Below are 27,137 nucleotides of genomic sequence, written 5' to 3'. Positions count from 1 at the left end.
AAAAAAAAAACTAAGAGATCAAAACAAAAGCACTTTTTGCTCTATTGTTCACAAAAGAAAAATTCTCTATTATTGTCTTCTTCCGCAGTCGACAGTTCCAATTCCGCTCCCCATCCATTTATCATTTTATTCCCTATTCATTAACTAAGGTAAATTGTTTTGCATTATGCCTATGTTTTTTATTTCGTTTTTGTTTTCCAATTTTCAAATACTATTGTGTTCTCTACTTTTTTACATTGTTAACTTGTAGCATATTAGATTGTCATTTAATTTTTGGTCTTATTTAATTAGTTGAATATTATTGTAGTTATTATTGTGATATATTTTTTTTGTTTTTTAGTACAGAGCAATCTATTGATTACGAAATTATTATGATTTATCTTAGGTAAGATTGTAAGAATGTCTGAACATCAAGCTCGTAAGAAAATGAAAACCATGTTTTCCTTCTTTAAACCCAAAGATGCCACCCTGGGAAATGATGTAACTTCTACATCTAGTCTTGATATTTCAAGACTTGATAGAGATGGCCAACCTCCTTCACAAGTTCAAGTTGTTGAAATTGAGCAAGTTGAACCTTCTCCTCAAACCCAAAGAGTTAGTGTTGAAGAAGTTGACTCTACATCTTTATTTGAACGTGATCCGGGTAAACATACTCCAATATATAATTACCTGGTTAATCAACAAGATGATGTTCGACGAGCTTTTCTTGGAAAGGGGCGTTGGTTACTTGAACTCAGTGAGAACGAGTATCCATCTACCATATTCGAAAAGCAAACTCGCCATTTCAACTCCTCTTGGTTCACACTCTTTCCTTGGCTAGAGTACTCACTCCATACAGATAGAGCTTATTGTTTTCCATGTTTTATATTTGAAACAAATCCGCCAAAGCGTCCTGCATTCACTGTTGAAGGTTTTAAATGTTGGAAGAAGATTAATAATGGAAAGAAGTGTTCATTTTTGCAACATGAAGGAGGTCCATGCTCACCTCATAGGTCGGCGATGATAGCTTGTGAAAATTTCATGAATCCTTCTCGACATATAGTTAATGTGTTAAATACATTATCTAAAGAAGAGGTTGTTAAGAACCGTTTGCTAGTTAAAGCTATTCTTTAGTGTATTCAATTTTTTGCACTACAAGGGATTTCTTTTAGAGGCCATGACGAGTCCAAAAAGTTAAAAAATGGTGGAAATTTCAAGGGAGTGTTGGGATTTGCAGCGATGTTGAATGACAAGGTTGCAAAATTATTAAAAGATGCTCCGAGAAATGCCACATATACCTCACATTCAATTCAAAAGACACTTTTGCATATCTATGCCGATAAAGTGAGAGAGAGAATTCGTGAGGAAATTGGTGATGCAAAATTTTGTGTCCTTGTTGATGAAACACAAGATAATTCAAACAAGGAGCAAATGGTGATTGTCCTAAGATTTGTTGATAGAGGTGGTTTTGTTAGAGAGCATTTTCTTGGTATTGTCGGTGTTAAAGATACTTGCGCTTTAACTTTGAAAGAAGCTATATGTAATATCCTTACTCGCCATAATTTGCATATTATAAATATGAGAGGTCAAAGTTATGATGGTGCTAACAATATGTGTGGTCAATGGAATTGATTACAGGCATTATTTCTGAAGGAGTGTCCATATGTATATTATGTGCATTACTTTGCACATCGTCTACAACTTGCTTTAGTTGCGGCTTCTAAAGATGTTTATGATGTTTGGTTGTTTTTTTCTCAAGTTGGCTTCTATTGTTAATCTTCATGTTGCGCCCAAGCGTAAACAAGAGTTGGAAGATACTCGGAAAAATGAAATTGATAAGTTGGTAGCTAGTGGTGAACTTGTTACTGGAAAAGGAGCTAATCAAGTTTCTACTTTGCAACGAGCAGGAGATACTAGATGGAGTTCTCATTTTGCTTCAGGTTGTAGCCTGAAAGAGATGTTTGATTCAATTTGTATAGTTCTTGAAAGCGTCATGAAGAACGGGTCAAGCAACTCTATGCGTGGGAAGCTAAAGGTTGGTGCTATTCTTGCAATGAAAAGTTTTGAGTTTGTCTTTCTTTTTCATTTATTGCATAAGTGTATGGGAATTACTAATATCTTGTGTAAAGCCCTGCAAAAAGAGTTCCAAGACATTTTAAATGCTATCAGCTTAGTCTCCAGTACGAAAGCACTTCTTCAAGAATTAAGAGGATCTTCTTGGGATGCTTTCTTTAGTGACGTGATTTTATTTTGCAAAAAACATGACATTGATATGCCTGATATGGGTGCTCGACACATGGTGAGTACAGGTCGTTCTTGCCAGCAGAAAGATTACATTACAGTTGAGCATCACTACCGCGTCGAGTTATTTAATGTTGTAATAGATTACCAGTTGGTGGAATTAAAGAACAGATTTCCAGAAGAAACAATAGAGCTTCTTTATCTTAGTTTTGCTTTGGATCCGAAAGATGTTTTTAAGTCCTTCAGCATTGATGACATTTGCAAACTCGCAGAAAAGTTTTATTGTAGAGACTTCACGAAACAAGAGATACATCATTTGAGAAGTCAACTGCAACATTACAAACTTGATGTGCTCAAGCATCCTCTTTTTCAGAAGTTGTCTACCATCTCCGAATTATGTCAAAGACTAGTTGAAACAAAAAAGATCAAGATATATTATTTGATTGATAGATTGATTCGTTTTTTGTCTTGACACTTTCGCTTCGGCAAACTCTAAGCGAGCATTCTCGGCCTATGAAATTGCTCAAAACACGACTTCGTAACAAGATGGGGGATGAATTTCTTGCAGATTGCATGACTATTTACATTGAACGGAAATTTGCTAAAGAAGTTGATTTGGATGCAATAATAAATGTATTTGATAAGAATCCACGCAGGTCAAAATTTCACTAGTGTGATGCTAATGTGCTATGTTATTCTTGCATATTTCTTTGTTATATTTGCCTAGGTCTATAGTGAAAATACTCTTTTGTCCATTTTGGGTAAGGTAATAAAAGCGATCATTTTTTTGTTTATCAATGCTAGCTAATTATGAACTCAAATAGATATTTAAATAATTTTCAGTAGACATTAATTATTGGTTCCTAAAAAAATCTTTAAATATTAATTCTATGCCTCCCCCCATCTAAAATCCTAGATCCGCCCCTGCTTCTATAGTCAATCGTTTCACATGTTCATGCATGAACGTGCATTCACGAAAAAATGACCATCAGATGTGGATAGGAAAGGATTCTGAAAGACACTAGAGATTGCAATCTCAAAGTAGATTGGCATTTTGCAACCTCCCACATGCTTTGTTATCGACTTATCGAGTTAATCATATATCCACCGATCGAAACAAACTAAAAAGGTATGGAAGAAAATAAAGAAGGATAAAAGAAAAGCCAAAAGCCGTTGATATGGGATGGAGGATCGTCCAGAAAAAAAGAACCTTGTCTGCTTTAACAATTTTGGAAGTGCTCAGTGTGTGAAACAGTAACATTCAACTTTGAATCAAGCCTGCCTAAAGTAAGAACTACACAAATATATAGTTTCATGAAAAAGACGTATATATATAGTTATCAATTATGTAAAATTAAATTGATTTAAAATAACCAAAAAAGGTGACAAATTAATGACAAAGAATGGGTGTATATTACTTAAACTATGATTCTTTTCATTTTTCCATCTTCTACATACACATACGTACCCTGTAATTATCATAGATGTAGTAATAATAGAGGACCTATTTGGTTGGTGTACAAAAATATAATTATAAAAGACAAGAAAACAAGAGGTGGCGGTGGTTTCGGCGGTGATGAGCTGCTTCCGAAGATCATTCCAAAGTAGTTATTATCATCATTTCCTCCTTCCCCACCACCTTCTCCAGGACCCACTGCGCCTGTGGTGGTGCCGGTGCTGGTCCCACCGTTGTTGAATCCTGGGTATGATATACTCCTGCTATTGTCCCTGTCCAACAGTACATAAAGAAAAAGAAAAATCATATTAGTTTTGTATACCTCACAGACCACTATATATTCCTATATGACCCTATAACAATATGAAATATGCTTGCTTACGAAAAGGTTTTTATTCCTATATTTTTCAATCTTTTTGAAAAACTGGCCGGGTCAAATTCACATTACAATTGTTTTTTTCGTTCTTATCATAATGTCGATACATGCCAAATAATAACTATCTAGCTAGTGTCACACTTCTACTAAATGCTAATGATCAAACGCGTGAACTGGTAGGGGATCCAATTAATGAAATATTTTAGGACAACTTGTGTGGATTAACTTAGTAATTAATTAAAACTTGCACAATTTCATGTATGGTTTAGGCCTCTGTGTATTTGTATATTTCTTGATCAGCTTGAATAAAACAAGAGTATGGGCGTATGGCGCTTATCAGATGTCACGATTCAGAAGAAAAAATTTGCTGAGGAATTAGGGGTGTTTCTTTTTTCCGACCCCAATTTTTCTGAATTCCGATCGGATATTTTTCCGAATTTGGCAATGATATTTGTGTTCCGATATCTGATTTTTCCGAAAAATAATTGGATTGGAATTGAATGTGTTTTCAAAATCCGATCCGTTCCGATTTCTGATTAATTTCCGAATTTTTAACATATAGCGGTCTATTTCATATAGTTACTAAATTAATACTACATATAGTTTACAAACCAAATAAAAATCATAGAGAAATAAAATATTGTTTCTCTCACAACTTCAAAAAATCAATATTGTCATTCTAGTACATGTCTCAATTTATTCAATATTCCTATTTATTGAATTAATGCATTAACATGAAGAATAAATTTGCTGAATGAACGTGTTAAAAAGTCTAAGTTGTTTACTAAATTAATACATTTCAAAATGATTACTAAATGAATGTATTAGCGGGATAAAAAATGGTTTTTCTAAACAAGAATCCGATTATATAATTCAAATTTCCAATTTATTTCCATATTTTGCGGATTCTGAAATTTTTGAAAATTTTCTGATTTTCCAAACTTTCCAAATTCGAAAAAAAAAATTGTCATTTGAAAAATAATTGGATCGGATTTGGAAAAGATATTACCATCCGAAAAAAATTGGAAATTTTTCCGAAAGCTCTTTATCCGATCCAAAATCACCCTATGAGAAATGGAAAGGTGGAATTCGAAATTAAAGTCCATTACAAGTGGTTGATGGAAAGATGAATCAGCGAGATTCTCAGTAAAAGCACACAGTATTCTACGTTGATGCAGACGCAAGTCCAAAAGCAGACCACATTTATGCTAATTGGCAGTTTGACATTGCACAAAATGGTTGCAAGGGATAATGAAGTCCATTACTTCATGTGCATGGGTGTGACAAATGTGAGCATCTAATTCACTTGCAACCGTGTGGGGAACAATTGAATGATACTTAGTATCATAGTACAAAATATCAGAATATGGGTATTTATCGATATTCAATTTCTGGATATATATCATGGATATATCCACATCTTTGGGGATATTTGACATTGTTTCACATGCAAATATTATGGATATATTCAAAATATCGACAAATATCATAAATATTGTGGATATTTCTTGATATATCATGATACATTATTTATATTTATTTGAAATATAATGGTAAATATTAAATAAAATTGTTATATACACAAAATATCGTCAAATATCCCCAAATATCACAAATATTATCAAAATATCACAGATATTTACAGTCGTATATATCTCTGAATATATCGTAATATTTATATATTTTTTTCTGAAATTTGGATAGATATCTCTAAATATCGTGATATATCAAAATATTTTGTACTATACTTAGTATAATGCTGGACAGAGTGTGGCAGATCTGATCTCTCACTCTAAATGTAGATATATAATATTGTTTGGGACTTTGCGTAACGATGAATATTGGACATTGATGCAAAGTGCTAAACAGGAGGCAAAAAATTGCCATGTGGATATCTAAAAGCCCACAATGGCTCGGGTGATCATCCTGGAAAGACTACACGGCCTGACCAGTGACAACTGACAAGTGACAAGTAACAGAAAGTTTGCTTCTGTCTGCTATATAAAATTACATAAATATCAGACCAGATCAGTTCACGAAAAAGCTTACCTGTTTTCTCCCAGAACACCTGCGTTCATGGTTAGCTGGTCAATAAGTGCAGCAGATTTGGGTTCTAAACTGGAAGCTTTTGCATATTGAAGCGCTACTCCAAATCCAGATGGTACAAAAAATGCCCCATTTACCATCATATCTCCATCCGTTCTCCAATTCCAACCAGTCCATTCTTTCTCGTCTGTCAAAACTCTCTTCGTCACCTGTAGCATCACAACACAAATCATCACTGATGAGAAAAAAAGAACTCAACCTTAACTCCATTTGGATTGTTTGGCAAAGTTTAATCAATACGGCCACCGGCAAAAAATTATGTTACATTTGGCCCAACAGCCATAGCAGTGACCATGTTAGCTAAAGTTACACTGTTTGCATCAAAGACATGCTTTAGTTAATTGGGCCCAGAATGTACATAGTCAAAACCTAGCGTGTCGCGAGCCAATATCCACATGTAGCGAAGATTCTAGTGCCCCACAAAAAAACATGGGCACCAGTTTATTATTGAGACAACGACTACGTTGCTCAAGAAATTACCCTGTCACTTATTGAGGTCGAACTTAAACCTGTGCTCAAGAAATAGCTGTTCATGCACTAATAAGAGATGTATTTTACCTCTTTAGCGTTCGGGTCAACTGGCGCAGTATATCGATTGCCCTGACTGTTAATAGTGGGATTAGCACTTCCACCAATGGCATACATTTCCCAATGAGAAAAATCATTATTAACGATATGGAAATATCCATGTCGACATCTAGGCATTCTTTGCACCAACTCCTCACCAAAATAGTTGAATGCAATAGTCACCTGCATTCCGGAATCTGGTAAATAATTATCGTTATGTCCCAGTAGCATAACTTCATTGTGATGCGAAAAATAGCTGTTCGAAATCGTGATCCCAGTAGACCCCATTATAGCATCAATCAGACCATCAGTACAATAAGAGAGCGAACAATGATCAATCCATATTTTTCTCCCACTAAAAATTGAAATACCATCGCCATCTGATTTCCCACGAAACCCATAATGTGTAGGACTAGACCGCACATTAGCGTTACCCGAAGGGACACAATGGTGAATGTGAATGTTATGGATGATAATGTTGGTAACATACTGAAGAGTAATACATCCACCCCCAACAATATGAACATTAACACCCCTACCATCAATGGTCTTAAAGCTATTTACAATAAGTTCTTCATTGAGCTTGATGAGCATGTTGGCTGAGAAAATTATCCATAGTGGTTCTGTTTGGATCACAGCATGTCTTAATGTACCTGGTGGTGGGTTAACTGGGTCTAGATCAGAAGAATCAGTGACTACATAGATCCTACCTCCTTTTCCACCTAGTGCACCTTGCCCAAAACCAATTCCACAATCTGCTAATCTTTGTCGATTTTCTTTCCAATTTGGATCACATTTCCAACAGTCATCAATTGGATTACCAGTTAAACATGAATCCTTTTCTTGAACCTCCATTTGTACTCTTCTTGATATTGAAGCATTCACTCTCCTGCAAACAAAAATCATAAAAACAGAACACCCTGTATCAGAAACATGAAAAACAGAGCAACCCCAGAGGTGGAAATATGAGACTTAAACATGAATGTTGTTACCTTTGAACATCTTGGACAACTGATTCAGGGTTGGGATGTTGGTGGAGAAGAGTTACATTGAAATGGGAAGCTGTGATAATTGTAGAAAAGATGCTTAAAAGACAGAACAACAGAATGCAGGTCTTAAGAAGTAGCATCTTTGGAATGAGTGTATTGTCGTGTACCTGAAAACCCCACATTTTCTTCTAGTTGAATGTACTAAATATGAAAATTTGAGAAAATGGGATGTGTTTATATATAATAACAAATTAGTAATTATGTATTTCATTGGATAAATACATTATACATGACCTCTCAAAAGGGTTTTGGTTGTTTTTAAATATTTCTTTCTTCTTTTTGTTTAATTTAAGATGAAGAAAAGAAGAAGGGATAGGGAAGAGACGGTGATGGAGTCATGGTGATGGTGATGGGTGGGACAGAAAGAGATGGGAGTGGAAAATGGAAGAAAAATCACATCATCTCCACCTCTATGTTCTTGTTCTTCTCTTCCTCTTCTTTGCTCTCCTCACCAACACTAACATTCCTGCCTTAAATGTTGGTCATTCTAAAGTATTATTTTTATCCAAGTTGGTAAAACTCTTTTCCACAAAATGAAAGATAAGGGAAGAGATGCAAAGGAGTTCATCCGGAAATTTGAACTTAAAACTTTTGAGACTATTAACACCTCTAGTTGTGAGAGAGGTAGTAGATAGATATTCTGTATTGATTTCGGCTTAGGAGTTTTCGTAAGATGTCCCTTTTGAGTGGTGAGATGGATATTTCCCCACCCAAAGTATCTAAAGTAGCATATTTGCAGGCAACACTTGCTCATGCAGGTGGTTTTGTATTAATTAGACATTTTGCCTGGTGTCATGGTCTTAATTCATCGTTCAGATAGTCAATCTAAGCTGAGTTAGCTGCTAAAGTGCAGCACGCCATCAGGGAGGTCTAGCTAAAGTTCTTTTTTTATTGGGATGCTTGTTTAGGCTTGACTGCAAAATGCCTATGAACTACGGCCGGTTTCAAGTCCTAAGGTTTAGGAGTGATACTAGAAGTGACGTGCGAGTTTAAAATAAATAATTCTATTATGTAAAGGGAGCATGCCACTCCAATGACGTTCCTCTCTAATTTTAACTCGGACGTCACTCCAAGAAATGACCTGTGTTCTAAAGTTTCACATGTGTAAAATTTCTCTATTGGAAGCTATATATTGCGGAATTCTTTATACTACATTGTAGTGTAGATGTACTTGTAAAATCCTAGTGGCACTATATGTGGATCGAAGTGTACCCTATATTGGAGATGTTCTAAGGGCGTCCTTTGAAGGAGTTCCAAGGGTGTCTGAACATAATGCACTTCTAAATTTGTAAAGCCTTGTATTGTATCAATAGTATTATATTTTTGCCAAATTTTTGATAGCCTATATTAAATGTGTTTTATCTGCAAACTATAAAACTCAAATTGCTACCTTATCCAATATAGATGAGCGCATGAACTTTCCACTTTATTTAGTCCTAATTTCTAGCTTTTATTTAGGCCGTTTAGTGGCTGCGGGACAAAGTATAAAGACATTACAGAAAGCAATTTTCAATTCGTCATAGAGATTAAAAGGTATAGAAAGAAAAAGGGATGTCTGATCGAATCGTGTAAACCAACTAAAATGCGTAGGATATGTGCTTTTCTTGAGTTGGCTGAAATGTAGACTTTTATAATTGCTGTATATCTACGTGGTGTTTTAATGTATATTTTTTTTTGATGTTTTATTGTATATACTTGGTTTCGTGAACAAGTTGCACGGCTGCTTTAAATCTTCGTCCAAAATGAGGGCTTGTTATGGTCAGCTTATTCATGCTCTCCAATGGCTTGAGACTAAAAATTCAAATATTCTTCTCCCCTGGTGGCCTGGTCTCTTTAAAATAATACTAAGCTAGACTGCTGGAGACGATTTATCTCTCGATGGATACTTTGTATTTCTGTTGATTTGTACTCCTTCCTTGATTACAATAATTGAAGTTTGGCATGGTCTTAAAACTTGAAAGTTTGTCTTGTTGCTTTGGCTTTACGGACCCTTGGCTATATAGGAAAAATTGGGGATTTTATGATTTGATTCACACATTGGACTACATGACGAATCATTTTTGTGATACAATTTATTTGATGAGGAAAGCTAATATGAAAGGAGTACCACTACTGTCATGTTTAATGGCCTTCAATAACATAATAGACCAAAATCTCAGTATGTGCCGTTGACAGGGGCGGATCTTGGGGGTGCAGCCTGCAGCACATCTAATTTTTCTGTCGAAAAAAAAAAATATTAGTTATAATAGTGTATATAATTTCTCAAAAAAATATTTGTAGTGTATATTAGTTGTAGTAGCCCCCTTAAATGGTAATCTTAGATATTTGTGGTGTATGTTAGTTGTAGCAGTCTCTTTTGAGTGGCAATTCTGGATCCGCCCCTAGCCGTTGAAACAATCTTTGTTTCGAATTTCGACCACTATATATTGGTAATTAACAATTTGTATCTCTTGGAGAAAATAGTCTGTCGTCAATACTTGGGTACCCTCAATACTTGACACAAAAATTTCAATTCAACACCGAATTTTCAAACTGATTTTTAAAATAGTTGATGGCCATATCCGATATATATTGACTTATTTCTTATCAGTTGTAATTCGATTTTTAGAGTGCTAGCATAATCATGATAATGGTTTGTACAATTAAAATTTATTTGTGAGACCTCAAATTTTGGCCATTAGAATACTTATAAGGAGCGACAAGATCGGAATCATGTGCATAACTACATATACTCAAGAATCCTGTATGTATTCCTTTCACCTCAAAATTTTATGGAACTAGGGAGTATAGAGGAATTGTCACTTAGCAATTGAAGTTGATTAAACCTTAAGTAAATAAAATATTTCAATACAAATAAACGCTATTACTTTAGAACTTAAGCACACGGCAGGTGTAATGATCGAATTGGATAGGTTCCATGCAATCCGGTTTCTTTCCTTTTGCTATCAACCAAGGAGAACCTCGAGATGATCAAAAGAGTTTTATCTTTGGAATGTGAATAAGGAAAGAACGAAATTAAAGCAAACATAGATTGAGAATTGAAGATGAAGGGGCAGTGCCGGAGCGAGGAAATTGAGTGAGGGGGGTGAGCCAACCCCGACAGCCAAGCATACAAAAAAAAACACTCATTTTTTCAACTAATATTTCAAATCCGATCACAAAACAAGTATAAAATGAACATCAAAAATCATATATAAAGGTAGCAATAATAAGTGTATAAAAAAAAAAAAAGAATCTAATCATTGTGAACTCTAATATATTTGATTCCGGCCGGTACACCATGGTGTCTTAGGCTTGCTATGTTCTGTCCCATTCTTGTTTCTGCCTCATGGAGGAGCCAACTCCCCTATGAAGTAGACCCCTAAGGAAACTAACTGAAGGAATAATTTGTTTCTCTAAACTCCTTGACAAGACAATTCGTTGGACGAGATAAATTTTCCAAGATTGAGTCCAGTAATGTCAAGGTCGCTGAAAAACTTCAGCTTGGGTTCTAGAATTTTATCAAGATTAGAAAAGAGTACTGAGAGGCGATTGGCAATGGTCTTTGAGATGTGGGCATCAATGAGGCCATAGGTTTGAGAGAGAGAGAGAGAGAGGACTGCGTCAGTTTTGAGAGCTGATTCTGGGGATAAACCACATGAGTTTATGAGGTAATCTAATGTGAAATTGGGTTTGAGATGATGTATTTTTGGGTAGAGATGAACCTAATGAGTTATGGGTTATGGAACAGATACAAATGGGTAATTGTTGATCTAGATTTTCTAACATTTCGTAATATATTTCTGCATACAAACTGAACTGATGGAATGTTGTGTTGAAGAAAGTTTAACTTGAAACTTACAGCTTTCCAATAAGTTTTTTGGGTATTGAGAAAAGTATATATTTTTTTTTCTAGAAAGTGAGGGTACGCCAGGGTGTACCTTGAGCCCCTTGGCTCTGCCACTGGAAGGGGTAACATTGTTTTATATGAAGACCACACTACTCCACACTTTAATGGAAAGCTAGCCATGCAGCAAACATGTAAAGCTTATATATGCAAACATAATTGGGGCCACAAGATTTTCTTTTCATCCAACTCGCTAACACATCAGGCTGGTTTTGTTTGTTTGTTTGGTTGGTTGGTTTATGGAAGGTCAAGTTTGTTTGTTTGTTTGGTTGGTTTGGGGTTTTTTTTTTTTTTTTTTAATCAAACTCACGGTATTAGAATATGCCCTATACGTAATTGACATATAAAGTCCCACATTTCTATAAGTGTGGACTATAGGTCAAACTCATCCGTATCTAGTTGTTTTTATTCTCATATTTTGGGTTACTTCACACCCAAGGTAGATTAGAATAAATATGTAACTCTCGGTAGAGAACTATAACTCTCAATCTCTAACCCTAATCGATATATTCAAACCAACTATCTCAATCAATCAATATCTATTCTTCTCTATTGTTCTTCTTGGTTTCTCTCAATATATCAATGTCACAACTCTCCTAGTATCACCATTAACATGTAATTTAATATGGTATTAAAGCGTCAGGTTCAAATCAATGTTTAGTGGTATGCTAGGAGAGGAATCTCTCAAAAAAAAAATCAATTCTTTTTCAATTTTCAACATCCAATTCAAGTTTCAATATTTCTCACAAGAAGAAGTTCTTCTGTTTCGAATCATAAGCTGCACTCATCCGTATGAAAAAGTTCGTTTCTATTGATGTTTGTTGATCTAATCTTCTCTTTCTCGGTTGGAGATTTTCTTTTCCAGCGAGCAGATCTAGTGATGTTCTCGTTGATTCGATTATTATATTCTAAGGTTATTGCTCACAGTATTGTTCATCTTTATTGTTCACGGTACTATTCGTTGTACTGTTCACCGATACTGTTCACAAAATTCAATCGGCTCCACAAAATTCAACCGACTAGTTCTAATATGACGGTGTGCGCCTCTTCCCAAAGGCAGATCAGAGGGCGTGCCCCCCCCCCCCACACTTCAGGTATTCAGGTCCAGTTTTCCATATTCTTCAGCAATTTCTCCTCGTCTCAACTAATATGATTTGGTAGAATTCCTGATTATTGGTTGGTTGATAAGTTCTTTCGTTTTTAAAGGTTTGACTCCCTTTAATGTCATGGTTTTGAGTTCTATGGTGTTTCATCGGCTTTATGTTTTAGCCTTTTTATTGAGGAGCTTATTATATGTTGTTGTCATTGATAGTTCAGCTTTTCAGGTTTTGATTCTTTTTATGCCGCAGTACGTGGTGCCAAGTACTCAGGTATTTCATTGACTCTTACTATCTCTTGTTGAGCTCTTTGGCTTAAAAGCACGAGCTTTCAGTTTCAACTCTTAGGTTGTAGTCACATCATCACTACACTATTCAATATTAATCTCTCAGGTTACAATTACGCCATCACTACACTATTTAGAATTCATCTCGATCTTAGGTTGCAGTCACACCTAAAATGCACTCATATTTCCAGTTTGTGCCTGTGGTACAACTTCAGTCTTCAGGTTAGGCCATTGCCTGACAGTTTCACTTTCCAGAACGTCTTGTCTCAACAGTTGTTTGAGTTCTTCAACTAAAGGCAGCTCTAGGCGAAAGGGGGAGCTATATTCTTATCTTTTATTTCTGCCATTCAAGGTGCAATTTGCATAGTTTGCGGCATTATAGCTGGAGGGGGAGTATTAGAATAGGCCCTATACGTAATTGACATGTAAAGTCCCACGTTTCTATAAGTGTGGACTATAGGTCAAACTCATCCGTATCTAGTAGTTTATATTCTCATACTTTCGGTTATTTCACACCCAAAGTAGGCTAGTATAAATATGTAACTTTGGGTAGAGAACTATAACTCTCAATCTCTAACCCTAATCAATATCTTCAAGCCAGCTCTCTCAATCAATCAATCTTTATTCTTTTCCATTGTTCTTCTTCTTGGTTTCTCTCAATATATCAATGTCACAACTCTCCTAGCATCACCATTAACATGCAATTTAATAGTTTTTTAAGAAACACTTCAAGTGGACTGATTTGTTGTAAACTATCATTTGATGAATTTCGCTACACTGAAGAACACGGAAATTTAAAAAAATAAACCAAGAGGCAAAAATGATCTTATGGACAAAATCTCATATTGCAAGGAATTTAGAAGAGGATTGAACTTCTCTCTGTATGACTTTTCATGTTCTAGCTATGTGATTATCAAAATGATAATATTAAAGTACTCCTCTCTTACCATTTGATCATGTAAACAATCCATATACAACTTAAAATTATAAGAGAACTGCAAATAGGAGGTGATGCTGGAGTTTGACTATAAATAATCCCGCCGTAGTTTGGATGTCCTTGCCCGCCTCCCCCAGCTCCATTGAACCCTGGCGGTGGATTGTTAATGGGATTCCTTGGATCTCCTCCTCCACCACCCCCGCCTCCATTGGATTGTGATGATTGATTGGGGACAAGATCACTGACCAGAGAAATCAAAACAAGGCATTATAAATTTCATGATGGACTAGATAGCTTGACTTTAAATAGGGTACACTGTAGGTAAAACCAAGTTGTAGTGTCCAACCAATATTTGTAACTCTTTTAGTGCAGGGGCGGGCTGGCCATCCCCATCCCCATTCCGGACTTCAATTTTACTCTGTACGTACCCGTCCCATCCCCACTCGAGAGGTAATCGGGGATTCTCCATACCGGCCCCATCAGGATACCGGATTCCCCATACCTACCCCACCATTAACCAACTTAACAAAAGAAAAATTTATACGTATAACCACCTAACTAAACGATTTTGCTTCTTTATATTAAAGACCTTCATAGATTTAGCATTAGCCTATTGGAAAAATGGTCATGGTTTTAAAAATGAGGTATCGAGTTTAATTTATTCTCTTGCAATATTTTGATAAATATACATAATATAAATAATATATGCAAATTATATACAATACATATTTAATTAGGGTTGGGTCGGGTAAGACACCTATCGTCATTTTGCACCCCCCATACCTGCCCCATTAGGGTTGGGTCTCCATGGATCCCCGTCCTATGGGTAATATTTACATCCTCCTAGAGGCTGATATTTGGAGACAGTTTCGAAATCCTGCTCTTCTATACTCAATTGGGGTAGGAAAACAAGGAGGAATTCCAGGTGCTTTGTAAATTATAAGTGGCATGCATGAGAACATATACTACATAACCGTGCCCTGAAAAGTGTTCTTGATAGGGAAAAAAGCATACCTGTGACTGTCACCAAACACGCCTGCATTCAAGGTAAGCTGGTCGATTAGTCCAGCTGAGTTGGGCTCCAAACTAGAAGCCAATGCATAATTATTTCCATTCGCATCACCAGAAGGCACAAAGAAAGCCCCATTCACCATAATATCTCCATCGGTCCTCCAATTCCATTTGCTCCATTCACTCTTGTTTGCGTTGATACGTGCAGTCACCTGCATTTATGCATTCACGGAGATCAGTTATAATAACGATTATCTCAAAATTTCAGTCAAAGAATCTTTAGTTTCATATTCTGATAAGATCAGTAGGACCACATAATCGATCGTCCTATGAGAGGTAAACCTGATTGGATGATTTCATCATTTCTTATCAAACACATTTTTTTTCTTCCTGTTATTAGTTCCTTCCGAATTGCATTACTTATCTAAGTATTTCAATTTCTTTCATTTCATGTGCTAAATTTGTTTCGCCAAAAATGGTAAATGATCATTTGAGTTGCAGACTTGTAGGAATACCACCCAGGGACCAACCGTCCAACCTAATGTAATTTGACATCCAAATTTGAAGAAAGACGATACCTACACGGGAGTACCGGACAAAGAAATATACTGTACAAGTATTAAGCTTCAAAGAGAAATATACGTTTGACAAAAAATTACCTCTTTGGCATTTGGATTTGAAGGTGCAATGAATCGATTCCCTTGGCTATTGATAGTGGGACTTGCACTACCACCAACTGCATACTCTATCCATTCTCTATAATCATTATTAACCACATGAAAGTATCCCCATCTACACCTTGGCATTCTTTCAACCAAATTTTTACCAAAATGGTTAAATGCAACGGTAACTTGCATACCTCTATCTGCATCATACTTATCACTATGTCCTAATAACATAACCTTATCATGATCTGAAAAGTAATTATTTGATATAGTAACCATTGTGGAACCTTCAGTGACATCAATTAAACCATCAGTGCAACTTGATAAAGAGCAATGGTCCACCCATATATTTTGGGACCCCCTGATCGTAATCCCATCGCCGTCCGAATTTATTGATCCTTTAGATGGTGTACAATGATTAATGTGTATGTTATGTATTATAACATTAGTCACTTGTGACATATATATGCAACCAGCACCAGTTATGTCAACAATTGTGCCACGACCATCAATTGTTTTGAAACTGTTGAGGGTTAACGTTTGTTTAAGATTTATGGTCATGCCTGTTGAGAAAATGATCCAAAGGGGTTGTGTTTGAACTGCAGCGAAACGGAGTGTACCCGGTGTTGGGTTTTCCGGGTCAGGATCAAATGAATCTGTTACTACATAGATCTCACCTCCTTTTCCCCCAAGTGCTTCACGCCCAAACCCGATTCCACAATCTGCTAACTTTTGACGGTACTTTTCCCAACTCACCCAATTCGGGTCACATCTCCAACAATCATCAATCGGGTTACCCGTTTGACATGGTTGTTTATCTTTCTCATAAACACCCAAAATCTCTCTGTTTGAAACTGATTCATTCACTCTCCTGCAATAGTAATAAAAAGTTAACTCTCACCTATTTGAAAATAACCTTCTAAATTTTTTTTTTTAAAAAAAAACCCTAAAAACAGAGTACTCTCTGTCAAAAAACACAAAATCAGAGTACTCTGTATTAAACACCAAAATAAACGGAGTAAACATTATTACCTATGAAGCTCGTGAACAATGACTTCAGGGTCAGAATATTGATTAGGAAGAGTGAAGTTTAAGTGTGTAGCTTTAACTTCACTTGCAAGCCAGCTTATTAAGAGACAAATAAAGAGAAAGTGTATGTTATGAAGCATCTTGGTTGGTTGTTAAAACTTAAAAGGTGCTGTTGTCAAAATGTGAGGTGAAGAAACTTTGAAAAGATGGGATTTGAGAGTGTATGTTGCGTCCATATATATAGATGGTACTTATAATTAAGGGATACAGGGTTTTAGGGTTTTTGAGTCGTTTTGAAAGAAGAAGGTTGTGTTCATATATAGTAACTAACTAAGTAAGGTGTATACGGACTATGATTCTTTTAGCAAGAAAAGATTGTGTTTAGTAGTTAACGGATATAGTTTATGATTTTTTTAGCAAGAAGACATAGGGAGGTAAGAAGAAGAACGAGAGACTTCTCTCTTTCTCTACTTTTCATCTTTCTCTAGCTCTCACACTCTCCACAGTTCAAGCTCTAAAACTCCACAAATCCTTCTCATAGTCATTTCGTGATCTGAATTTGAGCATTTGTGTCGGCATTTAATTTATTCAGCTGGTTAGGGCAAAAAAATTCAGTTGTTTATAGAATTTCTTAGGGTTATTAATGGAGATATCACAGCTTCAGTCCACATTAGCATGACATTTCTTAGGGTTATTAATGGAAAAAAAAAAAGGCAGTTATGACCCTTGAACTTGTCGAAGATCATTAGCGGAGGCCTGAAGTTCACTTTAGCCAATCTAAGAGCATCTTTAATGGTGAGACCTAAAAAACACCAATTTTTTTTTAGCAAACCAACACCAAACCAAATAAACACCAAACAACTTCAGTGGAAACATCAAAAAGTGAGCACCAAATATACGTCGCGCTGTTTCCAAAACCGCGTCAAATAAAGCCCAACACGGCCGCTGCTTTCGGAACACCGCGAGAGAAAAGCCCACAATAGAGGCTTGTTTTTGTCCAGAAATGAAAAAGTGTTTTTGCCCATGCGGTGTTCGAAACACCGCGCCGTACATTTGGTTCAACACCAAAGCAAACACTAAATTCTGGCCGATTTGGGGTTTGGTTTGGTATTTTTTTGGTTTGGTATTCAAGAGGTTTCACCATTAAATAAGAAAAACACCAAATTTTCAAGAATTTGGTGCTTGGTGCTCAAGAGGTCTCACCATTAAAGATGCTCTAAACCCTGCACTTGAAGAGCGCAAGCAGGTATGTTTGGGACACAAAATTCCGGTACCTGAAAGAGGATGTGACAACTTCTTTTTCATGCATAGAATTTCATTTTAATGATTTGTAATCCAATCAAACTACACCTGGCAAGTGGTCGGGCAAGTGTTGAGGTGTCCTTGTAACCCACATCATCACTAACTAAACCACACACTCCTCACGTGACACTAACTTTCCCACAACATCAGATCCAACGGTCAGCATGCGACATCTCTGCAATTAACCCATCTTCCATTTCTCTCCAACAGTCATCTTCTTCACGTACTATATATATATATTCTCCAAGTTTATTTCAATTGAATAGATTTTCTCTAACATTCAAGTGTTTTTGTTATATGGTGTCTTTAATTGATATTGTGGGTTATGTAATTGTCTAATTCAAAATTGCTTTTTTTGAGGTCAACTCCAAATGTCTGCTGCTTTTGTGAACTCCGGCGGCAAGTATTGTTTTTGTGGGTATCACCCAATGATGAGAGTTTCAAGAACATAAAAAAAATCCAGGGAGGAGATTCTTGGGTTGTCGATTCTATCCTGAAAAATGTGGATACTTCGAGTGGATCGATCCACCCATGGTAACTAAAGCTAAACTTCAACAAATTGAACAATTGAGGAGGGAGATTGCTCTAATGAGGGGAAGATTTGATATTAAAACGTTGATCATTGTATTTCTCTTTGCTTACTTTCCTGTACTTGGTTCAAGTGAAATCCTCTATTTTGTTTGGTTTTTTTAGTTTAGAATTTGTGAATGGAAATATTTTATGTTTGTCTTTCAATTAGAATCATCCAGCACATTAATAGACAAACCACATTAATAGATAAAAACATTAATAGATCAACTGAGAACAACACTGCAACATAGACATGAAAAAAACTGGAAACAGAGCATGACAGGAACAATAACGTTCACTCACACCATATCACTCTCAAGAACTCCCAACACTTTCAGATACTTCATCATCATCTTCAGCTAATATGGTTTGCATGTGCTCAAGAAAGTTCTATTTTGGTATGTAGCTTTGTCTACAAACTGAGATTAAGATTTAGATGGAAATGGCTGTGCTCTTCCTTTGGAGAAGAATTGCTTACGTAACAGGTTCCTTAGGTTAACCTGAATCAAGCCTTATGTAGTTCATCTCTCTCTATTTATAGGCGTTGAGCTGACTTTTCTTATTTGCTCTAGACCGTTGTTAAGTGCAGATCGATATTTTGCGCTCCCTTGATGATTCGCTATTACTTCTATCGCTACAAAGTAAATGTCTCCTTATGTGGTGCTTTGACTGATCTTCAAAACCGTTGCAGATCCATTGTGTTCCATATATGCCTGTATCTGGTATGTGGACGTCTTGGTTTTGGGTCGTAACTACGTCCTTGTGGCGTAGTACGACCTTGTGATATACGAGTTGTGTGGATATGACCTGGCGGATTAGACATGTGTGTTGTAGTGACAGGTTTGAGAACGGAGGGTACTAACACAACCCTCTTTATTTTTTTATATTTCTCTTTTTAGGAAAAAGTTAAAAAAAAAATAAAGTTGGAAAGAAAGTAATAAAGGATTGGGTGACACGTGGGCAACAGCTGGTGGTTTTTTTTTGAAAAATGAGTGGTTTGGCAATTGTGCGGGAAGAAAGGCTTGGATTTAACCCAGGGCCCCAAATTACGTCGTTTTTGTGGGCAACGTGTGATATTAGTTATGATTGTGTTTTCTGGGAAAAGCAATCGTTTGTCCTGTTTGGGGTTTCGTATCTTAATTATGATCTCGACTACAGGTCAAGCGTACAAAGCTTAGCATAAAGAAAGAAAAAAAAAAAGGAAAAGAGAAAGAAAGAAAGAGAAAAAAAATTGAAACTTTTTGCTACCTGGTGCATTTTCTTGTTTGGTTTAAGATTTGTTTTTCTTTTGTTAAGCTTTGAAATGTTGATTACTTCTAACAGTACGAGTGGTGAGGTGAGGTTGAGTGGATCGAGGGGAAGGGAAATGAGTGGTGAAAGTGGTGGCGTTAGGGTTTGTGGTGAAGAAGGGGCTTCTTTGTCTTCGTCTGTGGAGATGATGACAGGAGATGAGTTGCTGGGTTGGTGGGAAATATTGCTGATCTTAGGGGGGAGTTTGGTGTGGAAACGTCCGACCTGATAATATACGACCTGAGTGGAGAGAGGAATGTATTTGGCGTGGAATACGTTCCTCGAGATGGGAGTGTTGTGGTTTGTTATGGTCAAATGAAGGCTAGGCTGTGGCTACCGTTCTCATGTCTTACTTTGGAGGTTCTAAACTTCTGTGGGACAGCCCCTTGTTAGTTCGTGGGGAATAGTTGGAGGGTGTTACATATGTTAGATTTGTTGAATGATGGGAGTTATAACATCTGTCTATCGGATGTGCTTGAGCACTTTTCTGTGAAGAGGTCGGCTGCTTTGAATTTTAGTTTCTAGGTGATGAAGGGTAAATCTCCTGTTATTATGGGTGTGAGTAAGGAGGATTGGGGGCATATGCCTTTATTGGTTGTTGGTAATTATTGTGCTTCTAAATGGGAGTTGGCGAATCGTACTATAAAAATGAACAGTAGATCGTTATGTTATAGGTCGTTGTGTATGTAGGTCAGCTGATATGACAATGTTATGATTTTTGCGAGGTTGTTATTCGTGGAAAATATAAACGTTGCATCCGTGATTTTCGAACACCGGGGCTATAGAAGAGTTTGCTAGGTTGAGTTGGGCGAAGAAACAATCTATTTTGGGAGAGGTTACGCATTATTTCAAGAAGCGTGGAGGTGAGAAGATCAACTTGAAGAAGGTTAAGCAAAAAAAGAGGGCCCGAAAGTTGATTCTTGAAGTCTCTGACTCTAGTTCGGATACTGAGATGGAAAGAGAGGATCAAAGGAGGGGGCCTGTTTCTGGGACTAGAAATGTTGGAGGAGGTTCTGATAGTCGTCCTATGGCTAGACGACCTGTGGAGGGAGGTGAAAATGATAGAGAGAGAGGTGGACGTTGAGGTGGAAGTGATGGAGGAAGTGGTGATGTTCCCCCTTAATTTTGGAGGCCTCTATTAAAGAGGAGAACTGAAGGTGGCGAGCCTAAGGGGGCTAGGAGGATGCGACCTGAGTCTGGAAGTGAAGAACGTCCTGTTACTAGGGGTGAACGTTCTTCCTCAGGTCGGGCTCCTCTAAAAAGAATGGATTGGAAGGAGCTGGAGGTGGATATTGTTGGGAGGGATGCTAAGGGTAAGAGAAAGGCTAGTGATGCTGAGCATATTATGCAGAGATGCAAATGGGGTGGGAGTGTGTATGAAGGGAAGGAGAAAGGTAAGGCTGACTTGCTGGATAGGACGGTTACTTATACCGATCCTATAAGTCGTAAGTCCCATTTGGTGAAAAATAGTGATTGTAGCTGCTTTAAGTCACATTTGATTGCCAATGGTTTGCTCGAAAGTATATTACTGGATAGAGATAGGAAGGAGCTTGATGAGGGGAAGGATGTGGAGGATAATTTGAAGGATATGGATTGGTCTCTTTGTTTTGTAAGTATTTATCCGATCTAAGCTTTGTTTTGTTGATGTAAGCTATTGAACTCTAACTTTCTCTGTTGCCTTTGTAGATTTTGGATGGGTATAAGAAGTTGAGGGAAATGGCGGTAATCTTTGAGATGTACAAGAAAGAGCTGGAGAGTGCAAATAAGCTGTATGATCGAATGGTGGCTGTCTAAGAAGAAGAAAGAGCTGAGGTTGTTAGTTTGAGAGCTCAGGTCGTTGATTTGTCCGGTAAACTGGCTTTGTTGCAACCATCTCTTGATTCTGCTCAGGTTGAGGTAGCGCACTGGATTGCTGAGTATAAGTGCTCTCAGGCTGTTGTAGAAAAAGCTGAAAATTTGTACAATGAGTTGGTTGACCAGATCGAGGGTGGTGAAGTGTACATTATGGTGGAAGATTACAATGAGTTAGAACAGAAGTACAAGGCCCTGAAGCAGTCTGTCAAAAGTGGTGTTGCGGCATGTGCTGTGGGAGGCACTGCTGCAGATGCGAGTAAACGACCTGAGACGTCAACTGACTTGTGTGCTGGTAAGATAATTGAACGACCTGATAATGTCCATGCTGTCGTAACTAGTCTCGCTGTTGAATCAGCTACTGATAAGGTTGTGGAAGAGGGTCGGGACATTGACCCTCTAAATGTGGAGAATATGTCTCATGTGAATTGATGATTTTGGGTTTTGTCGTAAAACAGAGGTTTGAGCAAACTTATTATTTGATGGAGATACTGAGGTTGTTTTACCCAGAATAACTTGGGGGCCTCTAGTGTCTAACCTATTTAGGTAATAAGTAACGTAGTTAATTTACTTAATTGCTTTGAATTGAGATTATCTACGAATTTGAAATGAGTTTGACTATCTTCATGATTTCTTGTTCATTATTTGACGACCTACTTCATCTTACGGCTTGCTTAAGGTGTGTTGTGGTAGGGCGTATAGTGCTAGATCGCCTATTGCTTGCAGGTCGTACCTATATGTCCATGCTTTGATTGATGCACCTAGTCGATGCCTAGATTACTTCATGCCTGTAGGTGTGTAAGTTGATTGAGTGATTCCTTTTGGGGTAACCTTGGATTGGATTTAATTTGATTGTTGATTAACCTTTGAGTGGTAATCATAGTTGAATCACTTAAACCTTTTGTAGGCCATAAGTTGATTTGTGGACCATTTGGGGGTCCTTTTGATTGGATTTAACTGATAACTAGCTATTGAGTGGTAATTACAGTTGATTCACTTAATCCTTTTGTAGGCATTAAGGTGATTTGTGGACCTTTGAGGGGTCCTTTTGATTGGATTGGACTGATCAATGTTTGCCCAGGTCGTATAATGAGTGTAGTTGCTTGTTAATTCCTATAGAAGAAAATTTTGAAGAAAACAAGCTACTTGTATTCATATTTCTTGAAACATTATTTACAAGAATTATTGATAAAATTGTTTGAGTAAAGCTGTGTTCCATGGACAAGGGAGCAGGTCACCGAGCTGAGTTTTGATCCAGTATGCCCCATTCCCTACGACTTTATGGATTATGTATTGTCCTTCCCAAGTTGGATCTAGCTTAGCTGGTTCCAGTGTCTTTTTGAGGACTAAGTCGCCTGCTTGGAATGCTCTTGGTACGACCTTCTTATTGTAAGATCGTTGAATAGTTTGATGATAATGAGCGAGGGAGATTGCAACGTTTTCTCTTCTTTCTTCTAAAAGGTCGATTTCTTTTCACAAAATGTCGTCATTCATTCCTAATTCAATGACATCCGACTGTGTGGTGGTGATTGTTAGTTCGGATAGTATGACTGCTTCAATTACAAAGCAAAGTGTAAAAGGAGATTCTCCAGTGCTGAGTCGGGCTGTTGTTCTGTATGCCCATAAAATATTTTGAGTTGATCTGGCCACTAGCTTTTATTTCTTTCTATCTTCTTTTGCAAATTTTATTTGATTGATTTGTTCGTGGCTTCTGCTTGTCCATTGCTTTGTGCGTACTACTACAAAATGACACTTATACCACTGTTTTTAAGTGTGGTATATATATATTTATCACTGTTATACAACCGTGACAATAGGTGGTGTGGTATATAATAATAGCAAAACTGTGGTATATATGTTTAACGGATACCACGGTTTTTCAAAGAACCGTGGTTTGTATGCCCATTATATACCACGGTTGTCAACAGAACCGTGACATATAAGCTATTGAAACCGTGGTTTATATTAGTGTATGTGTTATAATACCGTGGTATATAGCTATACTAAACACTACGGTTTATGCCAAACCGTGGTATATATATATATATATATAGTAACAGTCTTCCACTTAAAAACCGAACCTGCATAACAAAATTTACACAGCCTGCCTACATACAACATTTCCATCTTCCCAACAAATTCCAAAATGAACAATAAACTATCAAACATTGTAAAAAAAGATAATAATAATAAAAAAAAAACTTCCATTAATTTTTTGAGTGCACTAAGAAAACAAACTAGCTTCAAATTCCTTTTCATAAATTAAAAAGGTAAGACTCATAAATTAAGCTGGAGGGGTCCGAACATAGCTAAAACTCATCCTCATTCGCTTCCGACTGAAACACCCCATTTTCCTGGATGAACTGAATAATATCGAGTCGAACACCGTCAAGTTCATCTAGCGTGTATGTCTCCTTCAGTTCTAAATTTTTCATCTGGATGAGTCAAAGCACAACATGTGGAGTTACTATATAAGAATAAGGCGAAGTCGTTGAGCCAAATAAAGTTTGTCAAAACTTTCGAATACCTTATTTTCAAATGATCCTGTTGAACAAGCTTCTACTATTTCCCTCGTAAACTTCATTGTATAATACCCACACTCTGTGCCACCTGGTTGATATGGGCCCTAACATATAGACTCACAACATATGTAAACATATACTTTTCAAAGAAAAAGACAATAATGTGTAGGATTTGTTTACCTTGATCTTGTCCCACTTCAACGGAACTCGTTTCCCATCAACCCTTTGCAATGTGAGGACCGCACTTCATAATAAGATAAATGCAAAACATTTAATTCACAATCGCTAGTGGGAAGTCTAATTGGAGACGTCTTTAGTACTTCATTTAATTTAATCCTTTATGTACCTTCACTATGGTAGTACCTCAAAATGTTAAGATATGTCAAAAAATATAACTATGCTCACCTCCTAAAATATATTGCTATATCTGGGTTTGGTTCACCATGCTTCGAATCCAACCAAATGAAAGACATACGTGATAGATCAATGACAATTAAAATCCAATGGCCGCTATGAAAGAAAAGAAAGGGGAAAAAAAGAATGGAAAACAATCAGTATAATTGATAGTTTTATCAATTTAAACAATACACTATGATATGATCGTTTATGTCCTTACCCTGGATTGTAAGGAATGAGAACAATTTTCTTTGCACTTGCATTCCGCAATGTTTCTACAATAATTTCAGTTTTAGCAGTTCCATCTGCTCTTGTAAAGGATAAAGGATTAACAAATCCAACGATGTCACGGCAGCAGCTCACAAATTCACTGTAAAGGATTCTAAAAGGAAAAAATCACTGTCATAAATAAATTTAAATAACTAATATTTGATTAAAATCACTAATAATAAAACCTTCAAGATATGCTTACCTCATGTATGCAATTAAACAAACAGCTTCTGGTTAATTCCGCCAGTCCTTTCTGAACCTGGCTTGCGTCAATTTGGTCAAGTGGCACTGCCTCAACAGCAGGACTCAATCAGTATTTGATTTTACGGATCTCACCAGCTTAAGCCACCCACGGACATATGACCCAGCAGAAGGGGTTTTTAGATGTAAAATTTGTGGCCTCTAAAACGTCTCTTTCTTTTTCGCGGAATGAGACTGATCTTCTAGTCACAGACTCTGTGGGATGCAAACAACTACTGGTGTCAATCACGATAACATAATTCCTTTTAAAAAGAAATGTGATTGATGGATCATAAAAGCACAAGATCGGGAAATATAATTACCAAGCTCAGCTCGTTGCTCCAAGCAAACCGTTGAACCCTCTTTAGCATTCTTATCAAACATCAAGTGACTTTTATTCACTCGTTCATTTCTGTTTTTTTCATTACCATCATACACCTTCCTACTTTTCCCAGTGTGATTATCGTGCTTCGTTGTATTTCTCACAGGACTGCTTGGTCTCTTAGATGGAGATAAATTCCTTTTTCTCTGTTTGTTATATCCGAAGGCAGAATCAGAAATTTTCTCGCCTCTCTTTGCTGCAGTGGAGTGAAGTGAACAATGCAGTTTTAATCCTTTAGTACACGGTTTGCCTTTCTTTTCCGTCCTCACCGCGACTCGTTAGCCATTTCGTCATAAAAATGTGGATCAACTTCTTGTTCCTTGTCGATTCTGTTGTCCCTATTCCGGTATTCCTCGTCAACCCATTCGGATGTGAACTTCGGCAAGATGTGTGCAATGACAACCCGAACCGGGCAAACCAACTTTATCATCAACTTCTCCATTTTCAATCTGCTGCCATTCTTTTTCTTAGAGTCAAATAGGCTTCTTTTCTTTCCAGCATTATCATTTTGCTTCCCTCTGTTTGTAACAAGAGAGCTAGACTTGCAGCTTTGACTTTTTGAGTCAGCTGAAATTCTTTTACTCTGTTTGGGATTCCGAGATACTCAATCAATAAAAACTTTTAGAATCTTATGTGTCTTGTCAACAAGCTCAAAGATGCATTTATCGTCTTCTTCCAAGTGATTATCTAAAACAAATTCCTTCCAGCCCTTGATTAGCCTACTTCCGTATTCTTTGGAGGAGGATACGACAGGTGTAACGCCCGTATTTTTAAAATACATTTTTATCTATTTAATTAATTAATTAAATTATTTATTTTCAAAATTCGCTGGATTGGACTCGGGACATGTGGGCCTGGTTTTTGGGCCCGAGTCGGTGTTGGGCTTGGGTTTCGGACCCAAGTATATAAACACATTGTTCTAGAAAATAGGGTTCAGAGAAAAATAAAATATTAAAAAAATGAGAGAAGTCGGTTTCTTGGGAGAGGTGGAGCGTGACAATTCGGACTAGGAAGATTCGTCGAGCTGTTCATACAGGTGAGTAGATTAGTTTCTATCTCACGAAATATGTTAATTATTCTGGTATTAATATTCGTCCTGTCAGTGGTAAAACTATCGTTATTAAAACTGTTTAAAATCTGTTGAACTCCGAATATTTGAGATTGAACTGTCGAAGGTTGATTTGGGCCTGTTAATGGAGCGCGAGCCCTCGCGCCCACACAAAACAATGGTCCTGTATATAAACAATGGTTCTGTACCTGATTTGTAACTGTTTGTATTTTATTTTTTTGGTTATACACTTGGTGTCGATTGTATTAAACCGTTGAGGCTTGTTGTGGATTGGTTGATTGAATGAGGTTAGGTGGCTGTGGTGGAGTGTTGGATATGAGGTATTGACGCTGGTAAGGTGATGTCGAAGCTTGGAATCCGGCATCAATGGCGGTCGGATCCAAGGGTCGATACTGCTATACTAGGGTGGGGCATTTTTGTAGTTTGAACTATTATTTGGTATTGTGAGTTGGGGGTTTGATGTATGGTGGTAGTGGGTCATCGAGTGAGTATCGTAAGAGCTTGAAACAAGCATTAATGGCGGCGACCGATGCTCCTTGATTTTCCTTTAAAACTTTGT

The 27,137-nt window shown here is 37.0% G+C and overlaps 3 protein-coding genes and 1 long non-coding RNA gene across 4 annotated transcripts; 1 reads left to right on the top strand and 3 right to left on the bottom strand.

The window, feature by feature from the left end:
- Window positions 1–1,705: 1,705 nt before the first annotated feature.
- Window positions 1,706–2,692, top strand: LOC147482403 (uncharacterized). The gene has a single exon (XM_086579306.1). The coding sequence runs from the start codon at window positions 1,706–1,708 to the stop codon at window positions 2,690–2,692; it is 987 nt and encodes a 328-aa protein (XP_086435432.1).
- A 922-nt stretch (window positions 2,693–3,614) lies between these two features.
- Window positions 3,615–8,247, bottom strand: LOC147482402 (putative pectate lyase 5). The gene is made up of 4 exons (XM_086578359.1): window positions 7,718–8,247; window positions 6,717–7,614; window positions 6,102–6,307; window positions 3,615–3,948 (listed from the first exon to the last, which is right to left on the bottom strand). The coding sequence occupies exons 1-4, from the start codon at window positions 7,894–7,896 to the stop codon at window positions 3,699–3,701; spliced, it is 1,533 nt and encodes a 510-aa protein (XP_086434485.1). The 5' UTR covers window positions 7,897–8,247; the 3' UTR covers window positions 3,615–3,698.
- Window positions 8,248–13,873: 5,626 nt separating this feature from the next.
- LOC147482401 (putative pectate lyase 5) lies at window positions 13,874–16,961 on the bottom strand. The gene is made up of 4 exons (XM_086576684.1): window positions 16,690–16,961; window positions 15,652–16,528; window positions 14,996–15,204; window positions 13,874–14,222 (listed from the first exon to the last, which is right to left on the bottom strand). The coding sequence occupies exons 1-4, from the start codon at window positions 16,824–16,826 to the stop codon at window positions 13,988–13,990; spliced, it is 1,458 nt and encodes a 485-aa protein (XP_086432810.1). The 5' UTR covers window positions 16,827–16,961; the 3' UTR covers window positions 13,874–13,987.
- A 7,693-nt stretch (window positions 16,962–24,654) lies between these two features.
- LOC147482400 (uncharacterized) lies at window positions 24,655–25,244 on the bottom strand. Its single transcript, XR_015206844.1, has 3 exons — window positions 25,090–25,244; window positions 24,838–24,999; window positions 24,655–24,731 (listed from the first exon to the last, which is right to left on the bottom strand). It is a non-coding gene; the product is annotated as an uncharacterized LOC147482400 (long non-coding RNA).
- Between the last annotated feature and the right edge of the window lie 1,893 nt (window positions 25,245–27,137).

This window comes from Coptis chinensis, chromosome 8, assembly GCF_015680905.1.
Source record: "Coptis chinensis isolate HL-2020 chromosome 8, ASM1568090v1, whole genome shotgun sequence".
In the NCBI taxonomy this organism is placed as follows: Eukaryota; Viridiplantae; Streptophyta; class Magnoliopsida; order Ranunculales; family Ranunculaceae; genus Coptis; species Coptis chinensis.
The sequence above is the reverse complement of the archived record's forward strand: the minus strand, read 5'-3'. Positions and strand labels throughout refer to the sequence as shown.